Source organism: Oncorhynchus mykiss, chromosome 22, assembly GCF_057628025.1.
Source record: "Oncorhynchus mykiss isolate SJ-2025 chromosome 22, ASM5762802v1, whole genome shotgun sequence".
Classification (NCBI taxonomy): domain Eukaryota; kingdom Metazoa; phylum Chordata; class Actinopteri; order Salmoniformes; family Salmonidae; genus Oncorhynchus; species Oncorhynchus mykiss.
The window spans coordinates 41,895,609-41,913,906 of record NC_143043.1 but is presented as its reverse complement, the minus strand read 5'-3'; the positions used below and the strand labels follow the sequence as shown (position 1 = coordinate 41,913,906).

Sequence of the window (18,298 nt, the reverse complement as noted above, 5' to 3'; positions counted from 1 at the left end):
ATTTTATATCAAATCCCCATTTTGGGGGATTTAGGAGTTTGCTATGTGAAATCCTTTGTTCTCTCTATGTGTCTCTTTCTGCATGGCCAGGGGGAGAGAGTCTCCTCCAGGAATGTACAACCTGAGATAACAGAACCTAGGTTTAGGAGAGAGAAAGAGGGGGGGCACTAGCTATACCCAAAAAGGGACACATCATGACACCAGGCAGTGATGCAACCAGTCTGGATGCTCTCGATGGTGCATCTGTAGAGCCGTTTGAAGATCTCAGGACCCATGCCAAATCTTTTCAGTCTCTTGAGGGGGGAATAGGCTTTGTTGTGCCCTTTTCATGACTGTCTTAGTGTGTTTGGACCATTCTAGTTTGTTGATGAAGCTCTCAACCTGTTCCACTACAGCCCTGTCGATGAGAATGGGGGCATGCCCGGTCCTCCTTTTCCTGTAGTCCACAATCATCTCCTTTGTCTTGATTGCGTTGAGGGAAAGGTTGTTGTCCTGGCACCACACAGCCAGGTCTCTGACCTCCTCCTTATAGGCTGTCTCATCAATGTCACTGATCAGGCCTACCACTGTTGTGTCATCGGCAAAATTGATAATGGTGTTGGAGTCGTGACTGGCCATGCAGTCATGAGTAAACCGGGAGTAAAGGAGGGGACTGAGCATGCACCCCTGAGGGGCCCCCGTGTGGAGGATCAGCGTGGCAGATGTGTTGTTTTTCTATCCTTACCACCTGGGGGTAGCCCGTCAGGAAGTCTAGGATCCATTGCTTGTGTTTCTTGGCCCAAGCAAGTCTCTTCTTCTTATTGGTGTCCTTTAGTAGTGGTTTCTTTGTAGCAATTCGACCATGAAGGCCTGATTCACTCAGTCTCCTCTGAACAGTTGATGTTGAGATGTGTCTGTTACTTGAGCATTTATTTGGGCTGCAATCTGAGGTGCAGTTAACTCTGATGAACTTATCATCTGCAGCAGAGGTAACTTCCTTTCCTGTGGCAGTCCTCATGAGAGCCAGTTTCATCATAGAGCTTGATTGTTTTTGCGACTGCACTTGAAGAAACTTTCAAAGTTCTTGACATTTTCCGTATTGACTGTCCATGTCTTAAAGTACTGATGGACTGTTGTTTCTCTTCGCTTATTTGAGCTGTTCTTGACATAATATGGACTTGGTCTTTTACCAAATAGGGATATCTTCTGGATACCACCCCTACCTTGTCCTCCCTTAAGAAGGAAAGAAATTAGCAATGCACACCTGTTAATTGAAATGCATTCCAGGTGACTACCTCATGAAGCTGGTTGAGAGAATGCCAAGAGTGTGCAAAGCTGTCATCAAGGCAAAGGGTGGCTACTTTGAAGAATCTAAAATATAAAACATTTTATTTTGTTTAACGCTTTTTTGGTTACCACATGATTCCACATGTGTTATTTCATAGTTTTAATGTCTTCACTATGATTCTACAATGTAGAAAATTGTATTCATAATGAAAAACCCTTGAATGAGTAGGAGTGTCCAAACTTTTGACTGGTACTGTACTGTATATGTCTGCCTCAATTACCTTGTACCCCTGCACATCGACTCAGTGCTGGTACCCCTTGTATATAGCCAAGTTATCGTTACTCATTGTGTAGTTATTATTAATACACATTTGACGTATTTTACTTTTCTATTATTTATCTATTTTCTTTCTCTCTGCATTGTTGGGAAGGGCTGAATGGTAGCATTCCACTGTCAGTCCACAATTGTTGTTTGCGAAGCATGGGATCAACAAGTGTGATTTCATTTGACACACTGACACACACTGACACAAACTGACTCACACTCAGGGAGGAGGGGGAGAGGGCCTAGAGGGATGGAGTGTACAGCACAGGGGGAAGGAGGAGGGCAGCAGAGGAGGACTGGAAGAGTGCACGGGGGAGGAGGGCGTATCTGCTCCCTCTTGTCTAGGGATCAGTGTTCAGGGACAATGAAAGAGGGCCATTGAGAGTCCTGTCACATTCGTCAGTAGGACTGGGAGGGGGAGTGGAAGGGAGTGGAGAGGGGACAGGGGGAGTGAAGTGGAGAAGAGGGGAGTGGAGAGGGGGACGGAGGAAGGAAAGGAATGGAGGGGTTAAAAGATGGAGGTAATGTAGGGGATGGGGGAACAGAGGAGTTGGGGGGGAATGGAGGATGGAAGGGGTGCAAGCCTGAATAGGGTACTCTGTCAGAGACTTCAAGAGGACGAAGCAAGGCGGGGTGTGAGCTCATTGAAGTGATGGCTTTGAGTAGAGTAGAGCTAGCAGGCTATAACAGACAGTACAGAGATAAATTATCTCTTTGCCTCCTCTCCACACCTTCATCACAGATCATGCACATAACGCTCACTCGGTTTGACAGAGATTTGGAGGTTGAGTCAAGGATATAGGGAGGGATATTCTCAGAGTCCAGTAAATTGATTCTTAGTCCATACCATTATGGTTGAGTATGTATACTGTACAGATGTAGGATCTTAATTTGATTACTCTGTTGCAGAATAACTCTTCTGCAATGCAGGAGAAGAGGAGAGGGCCTTGTAGCATATTTCAGGTTGATAAAGGCTTCTGAAGATTGTTATTTTCACTTTTAAATTTCAGACTTGATTTTCGCTGTGTGCGTCCAAGTCCACTGAATGCAGTCTCAAGCTGTCACAGCAATCTTTTTACATACCGTACTTGCTGTAGCCCACTGAAGCAAACACTCTGAAATACCTCTGTGTCTTCTCTCCAGACACATTTTGTTCGGCAGGTAGCTTAGCGGTTAAGAGCGTTGAGCCAGTAACCGAAAAGTCACTGGTTAGAATCCCCGAGACAACTAGGGGAAAAATCTGTCTATGTGTTCTTGACCAAGGTACTAAACCCTAATTGCTCCTGTAAATCGCTCTGGATAAGTCTTCTAAATGACTGATGTAAATGATTCACAAAACATAATGAATAGTCAACATGCTTGTGGTCATATGTCACAGAGCAACCTAGTCTTATCTACAGAGTGCCATCCATGTTTAAGCAAGAGCCATTTCCCATCACTCCAACTGTCTGGCTCACTGTTAGCGGTTTGTTTCATTAACATTTCCTACTTTCTCTGTAAAAATGTAATACATTTCCCTCCAAAACATAATTTATCTTCTGTGAAAGTGATGAATCCTCCATCCTCTCACTAATTGTATTTTCAGCGATTTTATTTGCCCATTAAAAAGTACTGATATTTTTTTCCTGTAAAGGGTTGCCGGGGGCAGAATACTTATTGCCTCCAAAAGTGGCAAAGTGACAACGTTGGAAGAAATGAGGTGTCACCTGAGTTTGAGGGAAAATATATGTTGTTGGTTGGCCCTTCTTATAGAGGAGAATGAAATCAGAGATGCATAAGAGTGGTTGCACAACTTATCAACAAGTCCAGGACTCGAATAATTTACTGTTTTGGAAAAGCAGCAGGGGAAAAAATGTATTATCTTTAGTTTGTTTTTCAATATCCACCATTTTGTATTCCTCAAACCAATGTGGTTTAGTTACCTTCAAACTGACATTTAAACTGACATTTAGAGTGAATAACTTGTAAAGTGATTTATCTTCTGTTTGAGACTTATTTCTAAATGTCAGTAGCTCAATTGAACAAAAAATCATCATCATCAAATGTAATGGCAAACTCATATGAAAGGATAAGGCAAACTAGAATACTTAGTATTGAACATGAATAGAATAGTAAGTATTGTGATATTAACATGTCATCCACCTCATCACTATCATATATCACTATTTCTAGAAGAACCCTTTTAGTCTGAAATAGGGTCTCAAGCCTCTAGCCTCATCCCTACATTGTTCTCTCATCTCTCTACTGCCATGCGGCCCTATGGGCCTGTTTACAGACAGACAGACAGCTCCATCCAGCCCTGCTCCAGCCCAGCTCCAGCCCAGCTCCAGCCCGGGCAGGCAGGCATTGTACAGCCGTCACCACACTCAGAGGGCCTGTTTATAGGCCTGTCACAGCCGGGGCTAGGGGATATATCTGTGGTGCTATTGGGTGTGCATGGGCCCTGTGGTATTTGGGGTAGGACTTAGTGAGCTCACTTTGTTCCAGTACGGGTGAAGAGAGGGACTTGACGGAGCGACGAGGGTTCAGGGGTTAAGCTGACAGCATTTATCGCTGAGAAAAGATGGTAATGACCTAAACGACGACTCACTGCATAGGCATCCATCCACACACATACACACACACACACACACACACACACACACACACACACACACACACACAGCAATGGATGGAGAGGTGTATGAAAGGAGGGGTGTGTGTGCATTTGTTTTGAATCACGTCATCACTACTCCGCTCCTAGAGCTGGTCTATTGAGGACATGTAGTAACAGTTCATTTGAAAAACAGTTCTATGGTCAGTGTGACGTGTGGAGTGTTTGACAGACCACCCAGAGAGGGTATGGGTGATGGTATTTGAAGAGCTTGTTGACTGTCATGTTGTTATAGTAATGCCTTGATATGAGGGTAATAAAAGGTTACGCAAATAATAATTCATTTGAGGCCCTGGCTCTTATTTAAAAAATGTTATTTAACCTTTATTTAACTAGGCAAGTCAGTTAAGAACAAATTCTTACTTACAATGATGGCCTACACCTTATCTGTCCTGAGTTTAAACTGTCCTAGTTGTCTAATTGAATCACAGTGGGCCTGTATGGCTGGCTGGCCTACATTACTCTCTCTCTCTCTCTCTCTCTCTCTCTCTCTCTCTCCCCCCTCTCTCTCTCCTTTCCCACTCTCTCTTTCTCCCCCCTCTCTCTCTTTCCCTATCTCTCTATCTCTCCTATCCCACTCGCTCTTTCTCTCCCCCCCCTCTCTCTCTATCTCACTCGCTCTCTTTCTCTCTCCCCTCTCTGTTCTATCTCTCTCTCCGTTCTCTCTCTCTATTAATGGCAGTATGGGGAAGGTTAATTGAAAAGAGTCTCTCAGACCGAGATAACACCCAGACTCATCAGGGTCGAGCAGACCAAATGGCACCCTATTCCCTATATAGTATACTACTTTTGTCATATGTAGTGCACTATGTAAGGAATGGTGTGCCATTTAGGACTCAGATCCTCTCTCTCAATGAGCTAAACATAGATTTATTGAACTAATCAATTTCCTTCTTACACTCTTTCCGTTTCCTTCTGCCGCATCTGGACACTTTAATGTGTTTCCAGAATCCAGACATGGGCTTTTCTGTTTTCATGTCACGATGCGGTCTCTGTAGTAGTCTCTTGCCTTGTTGTGCATGGCAATGTTCCACTGTGTGAAGAACAAGGCAAAATGGTGGTTGTTGTGGTTGTGTTGTGTGTTATGGATGCTCAATCTCAAAGTCAATACTATGAGAGAGAGAACCGGAATGGCTAGACTTTTGCTCAAGTGTGTGCAAAGAGGCACCCCATTCGCTGAAATAGATTAGAGGAGAGGTGGAGAGGAGAATGATAGGGGGAGGAGGAGAGGGGAGTATCACATAGGGGGTATACTCTGGCACGAGTCCGTGCCAACTTTAGCTTTTCTCTCTCTCTGTTCCAGCACTAGTGGGTCAGGCCAGCAGCACCACGGCTATTTTTAGTGAAACTGGGAGACCTAAACACAAAGTGATACCGATGAGAGAGAGTACCATCTCTCAGGCTTCTATACAAAAGGCCAATTCTGCTCTGTTAGCGGTGTGTGTGTGTTTGTGCGTGTGTGTGTGCACTGAGCTAGGGCATTCTTAATTAAAACCAAGGCATACGGTTCTAAAGGAATGTAATTGGGCCGTGGAGAAACAACCGGCATTGGTGTGGTAGAAGATTGGAGGACGGTGTGTGTGTGTGTGTGTGTGTGTGTGTGTGTGTGTGTGTGTGTGTGTGTGGTAGAAGATTGAAGGACGGTGTGTGTGTGTGTGATGGAGGATTGGACTCTGAAACACACTGCTTTAGCTTTAATGAGAGAAGAAGATGCTAAAGACTTCTGGGCTACAGCCATGGTCCTGTCTGGTTACCTCACCTTGTAATCCACTGGCTGGCCCACTCAGCTCCATGTTGACGCAATTAACAAACAACAATAAGGTTTGTGTCTTTTCATGGCGACTGTGTTGTGTTGTTAATATTACCGTCAACAGTTGCGTCATTTGCAGGCAGCCACTTTCTCTTTCTAAGGAAGTAGTCAGGCAGCCACTGTGAGTCTTTCAACGCAGTAGTCAGGCAGCCACTGTGAGTCTTTCAACGCAGTAGTCAGGCAGCCACTGTGAGTCTTTCAACGCAGTAGTCAGGCAGCCACTGTGAGTCTTTCAACGCAGTAGTCAGGCAACCACTGTGAGTCTTTCAACGCAGTAGTCAGGCAGCCACTGTGAATCTTTCAACGCAGTAGTCAGGCAGCCACGGTGAGTCTCTTTCAACGCAGTAGTCAGGCAGCAGCCATGGTGAGTCTCTTTCAACACAGTAGTCAGGCAGCAGCCACTGTGAGTCTTTCAACGCAGTAGTCAGGCAGCCACGGTGAGTCTCTTTCAACACAGTAGTCAGGCAGCAGCCACGGTAAATCTCTTTCAACGCAGTAGTCAGGCAGCAGCCACGGTGAGTCTCTTTCAACACAGTAGTCAGGCAGCAGCCATGCTGAGTCTCTTTCAACGCAGTAGTCAGGCAGCAGCCACGGTGAGTCTCTTTCAACACAGTAGTCAGGCAGCAGCCACTGTGAGTCTTTCAACGCAGTAGTCAGGCAGCCACGGTGAGTCTCTTTCAACGCAGTAGTCAGGCAGCAGCCACGGTGAGTCTCTTTCAACACAGTAGTCAGGCAGCAGCCATGCTGAGTCTCTTTCAACGCAGTAGTCAGGCAGCAGCCACTGTGAGTCTATTTCAACGCAGTAGTCAGGCAGCAGCCACTGTGAGTCTATTTCAACGCAGTAGTCAGGCAGTAGCCATGCTGAGTCTCTTTCAATGCAGTAGTCAGGCAGCCACGGTGAGTCTCTTTCAACACAGTAGTCAGGCAGCAGCCATGCTGAGTCTCTTTCAACGCAGTAGTCAGGCAGCAGCTACGGTGAGTCTCTTTCAACGCAGTAGTCAGGCAGCCACGGTGAGTCTCTTTCAACGCAGTAGTCAGGCAGCCACTGTGAGTCTCTTTCAACGCAGTAGTCAGGCAGCAGCCATGCTGAGTCTCTTTCAACGCAGTAGTCAGGCAGCCACGGTGAGTCTCTTTCAACGCAGTAGTCAGGCAGCAGCTACGGTGAGTCTCTTTCAACGCAGTAGTCAGGCAGCCACGGTGAGTCTCTTTCAACGCAGTAGTCAGGCAGCAGCCACGGTGAGTCTCTTTCAACGCAGTAGTCAGGCAGCCACGGTGAGTCTCTTTCAACGCAGTAGTCAGGCAGTAGCCATGCTGAGTCTCTTTCAATGCAGTAGTCAGGCAGCAGCCACGGTGAGTCTCTTTCAACGCAGTACTCAGGCAGCAGCTACGGTGAGTCTCTTTCAATGCAGTACTCAGGCAGCAGTCATGCTGAGTCTCTTTTAAAGCAGTACTCAGGCAGCAGCCATGCTGAGTTTCTTTCAAAGCAGTACTCAGGCAGCCCCCTTTGCAAAAGGTGAATGCTGCATCCAATCACTCTTTTTACATGTGTTTATTTTGGTTTCCTAGGCAACGGAATGGATTCCAGATGATGACACCAGGAGGTCTTGTCAGAGCAAAGGGAAGACCGAGGTAAACAACGACTTTGAGACTTCCCGGGAGGGCTCCACACACACACACACACACACACACACACACACACACACAAATATACACACACACACAAACAAATATACACATTCACACACACACCACACAAATACATTCATATACACACACACAAATATATACACACACCACACAAATATATACCTACACCTACACCACACACACACACACACACACACACACACACACACACACACACACACACACACACACACACACACACACACACACACACACACACACACACACACACACACACACACACACACGACCTTCCCTGAATAGGACCATTTCCTTTAAAAGCAGTCTGTTGACTGGCTGGTCAAGGGGCTCTATGGGGCCTTGTGGGAGTGGCTTATAGTGATTTTATGATTTTTGGGCCCCTTCAATCGAAGTATGTTTTCTGGCTGGGAAGTGAAAAATAACACAGACTTTTTAGTAAGACACTCAAAGCAGAGTCGTTCTTCTGTACTTCCAACGGCTGATAACAAACCATGTGATCATTTTGTTATTTCGCTTTTCTTTGTGAGAATTGATTGCCATTCTATTTTTATCTCAAAAGGAGAAGGGAAAGTAAAAAATCCATTCTCTCTGGAGAACGTCGTCTGACCTCAAGTTTGAAACACAGCAATTTTATTTATTTGCCAAGACAGAATATTTAAGGACAACAAAGAAGTTTCATTCCCTCAAACGTCAGACAGTGCTTTATAAAAACGAGATTAGATTAGGTATAAATGTGTTACATTTAATTTTACAGATGAAAGATTAAAAAAACATTCCAGTCATATCATTAAAGTGAGCCGTGAGTGAGTATTGCTGGGTCGTATTCATTAGTGCACTCTGTTGCAAACCATGCGCCTAATACAACAGGTGAAATGCTTACTTACGAGCCCTTAACCAACAATGCAGAGTTTTTAAAAAGTAAGACAAATTTGCTAAACTAAAGGAAAAAGTAAGACAATAAAAATAACAGTAACAATAACAAGGCTATATACAAGGGGTACCGGTACCGAGTCAGTGTGCAGGAGTTCAGGTTAGTCAAGGTAATTGAGTTAATATGGACTGTAGGTAGGGGTGAAGTGACTATGCATAGATAATAAACAGAGAGTAGCAGCAGCATATGTGAAGACTGTGAAGGATTGTGTGTGTGTGTGTGTGTGTGTGTTTTGTGTGTGTTTGTGTGGCGTCAATATGTATGTGTGTGTTTTGTGTGTGTGTGTGTGTGTTGGAGTGTCAGTGCAAGAGAGTCAGTGCAAAAAAATTATAATAGATAAGAATACAATAAGGGTAGACATTTGATGAACTATTCAGCAGTCTTTATGGCTTGGGGGTAGAAGCTGTCAAGGAGCCATTTGGTCCCAGATTCTTATCAAGTTAATGTAGTCCCTCCCCGCTTCGGTCCGTTTTCTTGTGTTTGGTGAATACAAACAAAGGTACGCAGGTTTCTAACCTCTAACAACCTGTCTGCTCTCTACTACTCCCTGTAGGTAGAGTGTCAGAACTACCTCCGTGTGCTACTGGTCAATAAGACTGAGGTCATCACCTGTGGAACCAACGCCTTCCAGCCCCTCTGTATCACCCGGGAGGTAAGAGGGAATGGGGGATGCAGGGAGGATGGATGGAGTAATAACCTACAGGGGTGTAGGTAGGGGGGTGATGGGGAGGACATGATGAGAGAGTAAAGGAGGGTGGTGCACTGTAATAAAAAATATAAAACATTTTTTTTTAACTGTTTAGTTATTGGTGCTGGGTGTTGGTTTATTGGTGTTGGGTGTTGGGTTATTGGTGTTGGGTGGTGGGTTATTGGTGCTGGGTGTTGGGTTATTGATGCTGGGTGTTGGGATATTGGTGCTGGGTGTTGGGTTATTGGTGCTGGGTGTTGGGATATTGGTGTTGGGTTATTGGTGTTGGGTGTTGGGTTATTGGTGCTGGGTGTTGGGTTATTGGTGCTGGGTGTTGGGTTATTGGTGCTGGGTGTTGGGTTATTGAGGCTGGGTGTTGGGTTATTGGTGCTGGGTGTTGGGATATTGGTGCTGGGTGTTGGGTTATTGATACTGGGTGTTGGGTTTTTGATGCTGGGTGTTGGGTTATTGGTGCTGGGTGTTGGGTTATTGGTGCTGGGTGTTGGGTTATTGGTGCTGGGTGTTGGGTTATTGGTGCTGGGTGTTGGGTTATTGGTGTTGGGTGTTGGGTTATTGATGCTGGGTGTTGGGTTATTTGTGCTGGGTGTTGGGTTATTGGTGCTGGTTGTTGGGTTATTGATGCTGGGTGTTGGGCTATTGGTGCTGGGTGTTGGGTTATTGGTGTTGGGTGTTGGGTTATTGGTGCTGGGTGTTAGGTTATTGGTGCTGGGTGTTGGGTTATTGGTGCTGGGTGTTGGGTTATTGGTGCTGAGCATTGGGTTATTGATGCTGGGTGTTGGGTTATTGATGCTGGGTGTTGGGATATTGGTGCTGGGTGTTGGGTTATTGGTGCTGGGTGTTGGGATATTGGTGCTGGGTGTTGGGTTATTGGTGTTGGGTGTTGGGTTATTGGTGCTGGGTGTTGGGTTATTGGTGCTGGGTGTTGGGTTATTTGTGCTGGGTGTTGGGTTATTGAGGCTGGGTGTTGGGATATTGGTGCTGGGTGTTGGGTTATTGATGCTGGGTGTTGGGTTTTTGATGCTGGGTGTTGGGTTATTGGTGCTGGGTGTTGGGTTATTGGTGCTCGGTGTTGGGTTATTGGTGCTGGGTGTTGGGTTATTGATGCTGGGTGTTGGGTTATTGGTGTTGGGTGTTGGGTTATTGATGCTGGGTGTTGGGTTATTGGTGTTGGGTGTTGGGTTATTGGTGCTGGTTGTTGGGTTATTGATGCTGGGTGTTGGGTATTGGTGCTGGGTGTTGGGTTATTGGTGTTGGGTGTTGGGTTATTGGTGCTGGGTGTTAGGTTATTGATGCTGGGTGTTGGGTTATTGGTGCTGGGTGTTGGGTTATTGGTGCTGGGCGTTGGGTTATTGATGCTGGGTGTTGGGTTATTGATGCTGGGTGTTGGGTTATTGGTGCTGGGTGTTGGGTTATTGATGCTGGGTGTTGGGTTATTGATGCTGGGTGTTGGGATATTGGTGCTGGGTGTTGGGTTATTGGTGCTGGGTGTTGGGATATTGGTGCTTGGTGTTGGGTTATTGGTGTTGGGTGTTGGGTTATTGGTGCTGGGTGTTGGGTTATTGATGCTGGGTGTTGGGTTATTTGTGCTGGGTGTTGGGTTATTGAGGCTTGGTGTTGGGTTATTGGTGCTGGGTGTTGGGTTATTGGTGCTGGGTGTTGGGTTATTGATGCTGGGTGTTGGGTTATTGATGCTGGGTGTTGGGTTATTGGTGCTGGGTGTTAGGTTATTGATGCTGGGTGTTGGGTTATTGGTGCTGGGTGTTGGGTTATTGGTGCTGGGTGTTGGGTTATTGGTGCTGTGTGTTGGGTTATTGGTGTTGGGTGTTGGGTTATTGATGCTGGGTGTTGGGTTATTGATGCTGGGTGTTGGGTTATTGGTGCTGGTTGTTGGGTTATTGATGCTGGGTGTTGGGTTATTGGTGCTGGGTGTTGGGTTATTGGTGCTGGGTGTTGGGTTATTGATGCTGGGTGTTGGGTTATTGGTGCTGGGTGTTGGGTTATTGGTGCTGGGTGTTGGGTTATTGATGCTGGGTGTTGGGTTATTGGTGCTGGGTGTTGGGTTATTGATGCTGGGTGTTGGGTTATTGGTGTTGGGTGTTGGGTTATTGATGCTGGGTTTTGGGTTATTGGTGCTGGGTGTTGGGTTATTGGTGCTGGGTTTTGGGTTATTGGTGCTGGGTGTTGGGTTATTGGTGTTGGGTTATTGGTGCTGGTTGTTGGGTTATTGGTGTTGGGTGTTGGGTTATTGGTGCTGGGTGTTGGGTTATTGGTGCTGGATGTTGGGTTATTGATACTGGGTGTTGAGTTATTGGTGCTGGGTGTTGGGTTATTTGTGCTGGGTGTTAGGTTATTGATGCTGGGTGTTGGGTTATTGGTGCTGTGTGTTGGGTTATTGGTGCTGGGTGTTGGGTTGTTGGTGCTGGGTGTTGGGTTATTGGTGCTGGGTGTTGCGTTATTGGTGCTGGGTGTTGGGTTATTGGTGCTGGGTGTTGGGTTATTGGTGCTGGGTGTTGGGTTATTGGTGCTGGGTTTTAGGTTATTGATGCTGGATGTTGGGTTATTGGTGCTGGGTGTTGGGTTATTGATGCTGGGTGTTGGGTTATTGGTGCTGGGTGTTGGGTTATTGGTGTTGGGTGTTAGGTTATTGATGCTGGGTGTTGGGTTATTGATGCTGGGTGTTGGGTTATTGATGCTGGGTGTTGGGTTATTGATGCTGGGTGTTGGGTTATTGGTGCTGGGTGTTGGGTTATTGGTGCTGGGTGTTGGGTTATTGGTGCTGGGTGTTGGGTTATTGGTGCTGTGTGTTGGGTTATTGGTGTTGGGTGTTGGGTTATTGATGCTGGGTGTTGGGTTATTGATGCTGGGTGTTGGGTTATTGGTGCTGGTTGTTGGGTTATTGATGCTGGGTGTTGGGTTATTGGTGCTGGGTGTTGGGTTATTGGTGCTGGGTGTTGGGTTATTGATGCTGGGTGTTGGGTTATTGGTGCTGGGTGTTGGGTTATTGGTGCTGGGTGTTGGGTTATTGATGCTGGGTGTTGGGTTATTGGTGCTGGGTGTTGGGTTATTGATGCTGGGTGTTGGGTTATTGGTGTTGGGTGTTGGGTTATTGATGCTGGGTTTTGGGTTATTGGTGCTGGGTGTTGGGTTATTGGTGCTGGGTTTTGGGTTATTGGTGCTGGGTGTTGGGTTATTGGTGTTGGGTTATTGGTGCTGGGTGTTGGGTTATTGGTGTTGGGTGTTGGGTTATTGGTGCTGGGTGTTGGGTTATTGGTGCTGGATGTTGGGTTATTGATACTGGGTGTTGAGTTATTGGTGCTGGGTGTTGGGTTATTGGTGCTGGGTGTTAGTTTATTGATGCTGGGTGTTGGGTTATTGGTGCTGTGTGTTGGGTTATTGGTGCTGGGTGTTGGGTTATTGGTGCTTGGTGTTGGGTTATTGGTGCTGGGTGTTGGGTTATTGGTGCTGGGTGTTGCGTTATTGATGCTGGGTGTTGGGTTATTGGTGCTGGGTGTTGGGTTATTGGTGCTGGGTGTTGGGTTATTGGTGCTGGGTTTTAGGTTATTGATGCTGGATGTTGGGTTATTGGTGCTGGGTGTTGGGTTATTGATGCTGGGTGTTGGGTTATTGGTGCTGGGTGTTGGGTTATTGGTGTTGGGTGTTAGGTTATTGATGCTGGGTGTTGGGTTATTGGTGCTGGGTGTTGGGTTATTGATGCTGGGTGTTGGGTTATTGATGCTGGGTGTTGGGTTATTGGTGCTGGGTGTTGGGTTATTGGTGCTGGGTGTTGGGTTATTGGTGCTGGGTGTTGGGTTATTGGTGCTGGGTGTTGGGTTATTGATGCTGGGTGTTGGGTTATCGGTGCTGGGTGTTGGGTTATTGGTGCTGGGTGTTGGGTTATTGATGCTGGGTGTTGGGTTATTGGTGCTGGGTGTTGGGTTATTGATGCTGGGTGTTGGGTTATTGGTGCTGGGTTATTGAGATATGACCCAAAGACCGGAGGCGTAGTTTCGAAAAGGGGAGTGGACTTCAGATTGTTCTTTTTAGTCACCCATGAGAGTAAATGTAATTTATGTTAATCTGTTCTGTTGTATTGTTATTAAGTATTAAAACTAGAAATGCCTGGCCTTTCAGCCTACAAGTAAGTACCTGCTAGAGAACTTGGAGAATGTTGCTGGACTTCCCCTTTAGCATCACATGCATATCAACCCGCAAGGTGCCCAAACATTAGCGCCTCATTAACGCTTGATAAATTGTGTATAAACAATTGGTATCATGAAGAAATATTAGTGAAATATATCCATGTAAAAATACAACAATAGTTATTTGGTTAGATAGACTAAAGGGTATGTTTTGTATACTTCTACAAAGTCCTAGTGAAAACGTAGGCCTATAGGCTATTTTCAACACTTCCAGCCAGTGACGCAAACAACATTCTAACAGTCTAATAAATACATTTCACATATGCTATAAGAAGAATAATAATTTGGTTGTGTTTATTAAGGTCTTAGGTAACATTAGAATACTAAACAACTATATTTTCAAATAATATAATAGCATTTTCATTTGTTTATGTTACTCTAGGCCCCTCAAACTCAACTCTGGACCTTGAAACCAGTTCCACTGCATTTTGTCATTGTTCCCCTCTAAGCAGGGACTGATTTAGACCTGGGACACCAGTTGTGTGCAGTTAATTATCAGGTAGAACAGGAAACCAGCAGGCTCCAGACCTCCAGAGTTGAGTACCTCTGCCCTAAGCTATAAGTAATAACGAAAAACCACTAGTTCAAGTCCCTCACAAATCAACCCACAAGGCGAGCAGTGAAATGATTAACCCTAGGGCCAACGCTGATAAATATAGGCATAACAAACTCATCATTACACTATTGTTGTTCTAAATGAAATCAACCTTTTCATCCTCCTTATCATTCAGTTAGGTATAATTTAAATTAAATTGTGAAGTAAGTTGCACAATTATTGCCCATTCATCCATTTATCATTCATTCAGTGTGCTGGCATCGTTTGCTTCCCTTCGCTCATCAACTTGGATAGAGTCAATGATATGTTTTTCAATATTCTAAAGGCCTACCCATAACGTAGCATGTTTTCATTTCCTTTACAATGCATTTGATTAGTAATAGAGTTATAGTAAATAAAACAGTCCAATAACAGCATATTTTTACAAAGTAAAACTTAAAAAAGAATGATATCAACCCTCAAGTCATGCGTTCAAATTATTTGGTATAAACATGAGTTCCAACGCTAATAAATAGGAATAACACAAACTCATCATTACACTATTGTCTTTCTAAATGAAATCAACCTCTTCACCCTCCTTATCATTCAGGCCTAATTTAAATTACATTGTGAAGTAGCATGCACAATTATCACCCAATCATCCATTTGTCATTCATTCAGTGAGGAGAGAGAGATACATTAGCACCTGGCTGGGTACCAACGTCCTACAGCACATTGTCTTGGTGGGTTAAGTTGGGAAAATATGTTCAAAAAATAGGTAAAAAGGCTCTAAATACTTTTCTGTTTGTGATTTTAAAATTCTGACGAATAAGAAATATAAAATACAAACATTTATGAAAATTCAGGGAAGGAGCAGCACGTTGTCGCCTCGCTTCACGTTCTTAGGAAACTATTCAGTAATTTGTTTTTTTATGTTTTATTTCTTACATTGTTAGCCCAGAAAATCTTAAGCGTTATTACATACAGCCGGGAATAACTATTGGATATAAGAGCGACATCAACTTACCAACATTACGACCAGGAATACGTCTTTCCCGAAGAGGATCCTTTGTTTGGACCTCCACCCTGGACATGGGATCTTATCCTCGAGGCCGACCCAAAACAATGAGGTCGCCACAGGAGAGGCAGACGGAGGGGCCTCCTGGTCAGACGTAGAAGGAGAGCACACCGTTCACCGCTTTCAAGCATATTACTCGCCAATGTCCAGTCAACAAGGTCTAGACAACAAGGTGGACATTATCTCCCAAGAGAATTCTCTTTGATTATAGTCTCAGCCGTGTACAGTCGGAAGTTTACATACACTTTAGCCAAATACATTTAAACTCAGTTTTTCACAATTGCTGACATTTAACCCGAGTGAAACTTCCCTGTCTTAGGTCAGTTAGGATCACCACTTTATTTTAAGAATGTGAAATGTCAGAATAATAGTAGAGAGAATTATTTATTTCAGCTTTTATTTCTTTCATCACATTCCCAGTGGGTCAGAAGTTTACATACACTCAATTAGTATTTGGTAGCATTGCCTTTAAATTGTTTATCTTTGGTCAAGCGTTTCGGGTAGCCTTCCACAAGCTTCCCACAATAAGTCGGGTGAATTTTGGCCCATTCCTCCTGACAGAGCTGGTGTAAATGAGTCAGGTTTGTAGGCCTCCTGGCTCGCACACGCTTTTTCAGTTCTGCCCACAAATTGTCTATAGGATTGAGGTCAGGATTTTGTGATGGTCATTTCAATACCTTGACTTTGTTGTCCTTAAGCCATTTTGTCACAACTTTGGAAGTATGCTTGGGGTCATCGTCCATTTGGAAGACCCATTTGCGACCAAGCTTGAACTTCCTGACTGATGTCTTGAGATGTTGCTTCAAAATATCCACACAATTTTCCTACCTCATGATGCCATCTATTTTGTGAAGTGCACCAGTCTCTCCTGCTGCCACCCCTGTGCTTCACGGTTGGGATGGTGTTCTCCGGCTTGCAAGCCTCCCCCTTTTCTCTCCAAACATAGCAATGGTCATTATGGCCAAACAGTTCTATTTTTGTTTCATCAGACCAGAGGACATTTCTCCAAAAAGTACAATCTTCGTCCCCGTGTGCAGTTGCAAACCGTAGTCTGTCTTTTTTTATGGCGGTCTTTGAGCAGTGGCTTCTTCCTTGCTGAGCGTCCTTTTAGGTTATGTCGACATAGGACTCGTTTTACTGTGGATATAGATACTTTTGTACCTGTTTCCTCCAGCATCTTCACAAGATCCTTTGCTGTTGTTCTGGGATTGATTTGCACTTTTCGCACCAAAGTAAGTTCATCTCTAGGAGACAGAACGTGTCTCCTTCCTGAGTTGTATGACGGCTGCATGGTCCTATGGTGTTTACTACTGTCTGTACAGATGAACGTGGTACCTTCAGGCATTTGGAAATTGCTCCCAAGGATGAACCAGACTTGTGGAGGTCTACAATTTTTCTTGGCTGATTTCTTTTGATTTTTTTAATGATGTCAAGCAAAGAGGCACTGAGTTTGAAGGTAGGCCTTGAAATACATCCACAGGTACACCTCCAATTGACTCAAATTATTTCAATTAGTCTATCAGAAGCTTCTAAAGCAATGAAATCATTTTCTGGAATTTTCCAAGCTGTTTAAAGGCACAGTCAACTTAGTGTATGTAAACTTCTGACCCACTGGAATTTTGGTACAGTGAATTGTAAGTGATGTAATCTGTCTGTAAACAATTGTTGGAAACATGACTTGTCATGCACAAAGTATATGTCCTAACCGACTTGCCAAAACTATAGTTTGTTAACAATAAATTTGTGGAGTGGTTGATAATGAGCTTTAATGACTCCAACCTAAGTGTATGTAAACTTCCGACTTCAAATGTGTATCCGCCCACATGCAGATACCTCGACGGTGTCACGCCCTGACCTAGAGTATTCTTTGTTTTCTTTATATATTTTGGTTAGGTCAGGGTGTGACGAGGGTGGTATGTGTGTTTTTTTTCTCATCTAGGGTGTTTGTACTGTCTAGGGGTTTTGTACATTTATGGGGTTGGTTAAAATCTAGGTGTTTATGTAGGTCTATGGTTGCCTAGATTGGTTCTCAATTAGAGGCAGATGTTTATCGTTGTCTCTGATTGGGAGCCATATTTAGGCAGCCATCTTCTTTGGGTATTTTATGGGTTGTTGTCTATGTTATGTTGCACGTTAGCACATTGTTTATATAGCGGTCACATTCGTCTTATTCGTTTTTTGTTTAAGTGTTCTTAGTGTTCTTCATTAATAAAGAATAATGTATTCTAACCACGCTGCGCTTTGGTCTCCTCCATACGACGATCGTGACAGACGGCCTTGGAAGAACTTCACTGGACTCTATGTAAACTGGAAACCATATATCCTGAGGCTGCATTTATTGTAGCTGGGGATTTGAACACAAGAATACCTAAATTCTACCAGCACATTGATTGTTTTACCCGCTCGAACACTACACTGGACCACTGCTACTAACTTTCGCGATCCATACAAGGCTCTCCCCCACCCTCCCTTCGGTAAATCTGACCATTACTCCATCTTGTTGCTTCCCTCCTATAGGCAGACACTAAAACAGGAAGCGCCCATGCTTAGCTCTATCCAACGTTGGTCTGACTAATTGGATTCCACGCTTCAAGACGGCTTCGAACAGGTGGACTGGGATATGTTCTCGGGTAGCCTCAGACAATACATTAACGTATATGCTGACTCGGTGAGTTTATTAGGAAGTGCATTGGAGATGTTGTACCCACTGTGACTATTAAAACCTTCCCAAACCAGAAACCGTGGATTGATAGCAGCATTCGCTCAAAAATGAAAGCACGCACCGCTGCAGTTAAACATGGCAAGGTGACTAGAAACAAATACATATTTCATTCCCTCTACAAGGCAATCAAACAAGCAAAGCAACAGTATAAAGACAAAGTAGAGTTGCAATTCAACGGCTCAAACACAAGACAGGGTCTACAGACAATCACGGATTACAAAAAGAAAACCAGCCCCGTCGCTGACATCAACGTCTCACTCCCAGACAAATTAAACAACTTCTTTGCGTGCTTTGAGGACATTACAGTGCCACCGACACGTTCTGCTACCAAAGACTGTAGGCTCTCCTTCCCTGTGGCCAACATGAGTAAAACATTTAAACGTGTTAACCCTTTCAAGGCTG

At 44.6% G+C, this 18,298-nt stretch overlaps 1 protein-coding gene across 11 annotated transcripts in view; it reads left to right on the top strand.

The window, feature by feature from the left end:
- Positions 1–18,298, top strand: part of LOC110501806 (semaphorin-5B) — a 289,412-nt gene that overhangs the window by 165,602 nt on the left and 105,512 nt on the right. For all 11 annotated transcript variants that reach the window (XM_090216092.1, XM_036959221.2, XM_090216091.1 and 8 more), the window contains 2 exons: positions 7,621–7,683; positions 9,207–9,305. In XM_090216092.1, the coding sequence (XP_090072218.1) occupies positions 7,621–7,683; positions 9,207–9,305 (162 nt within the window). The remainder of the gene's footprint in view (positions 1–7,620; positions 7,684–9,206; positions 9,306–18,298) is intronic.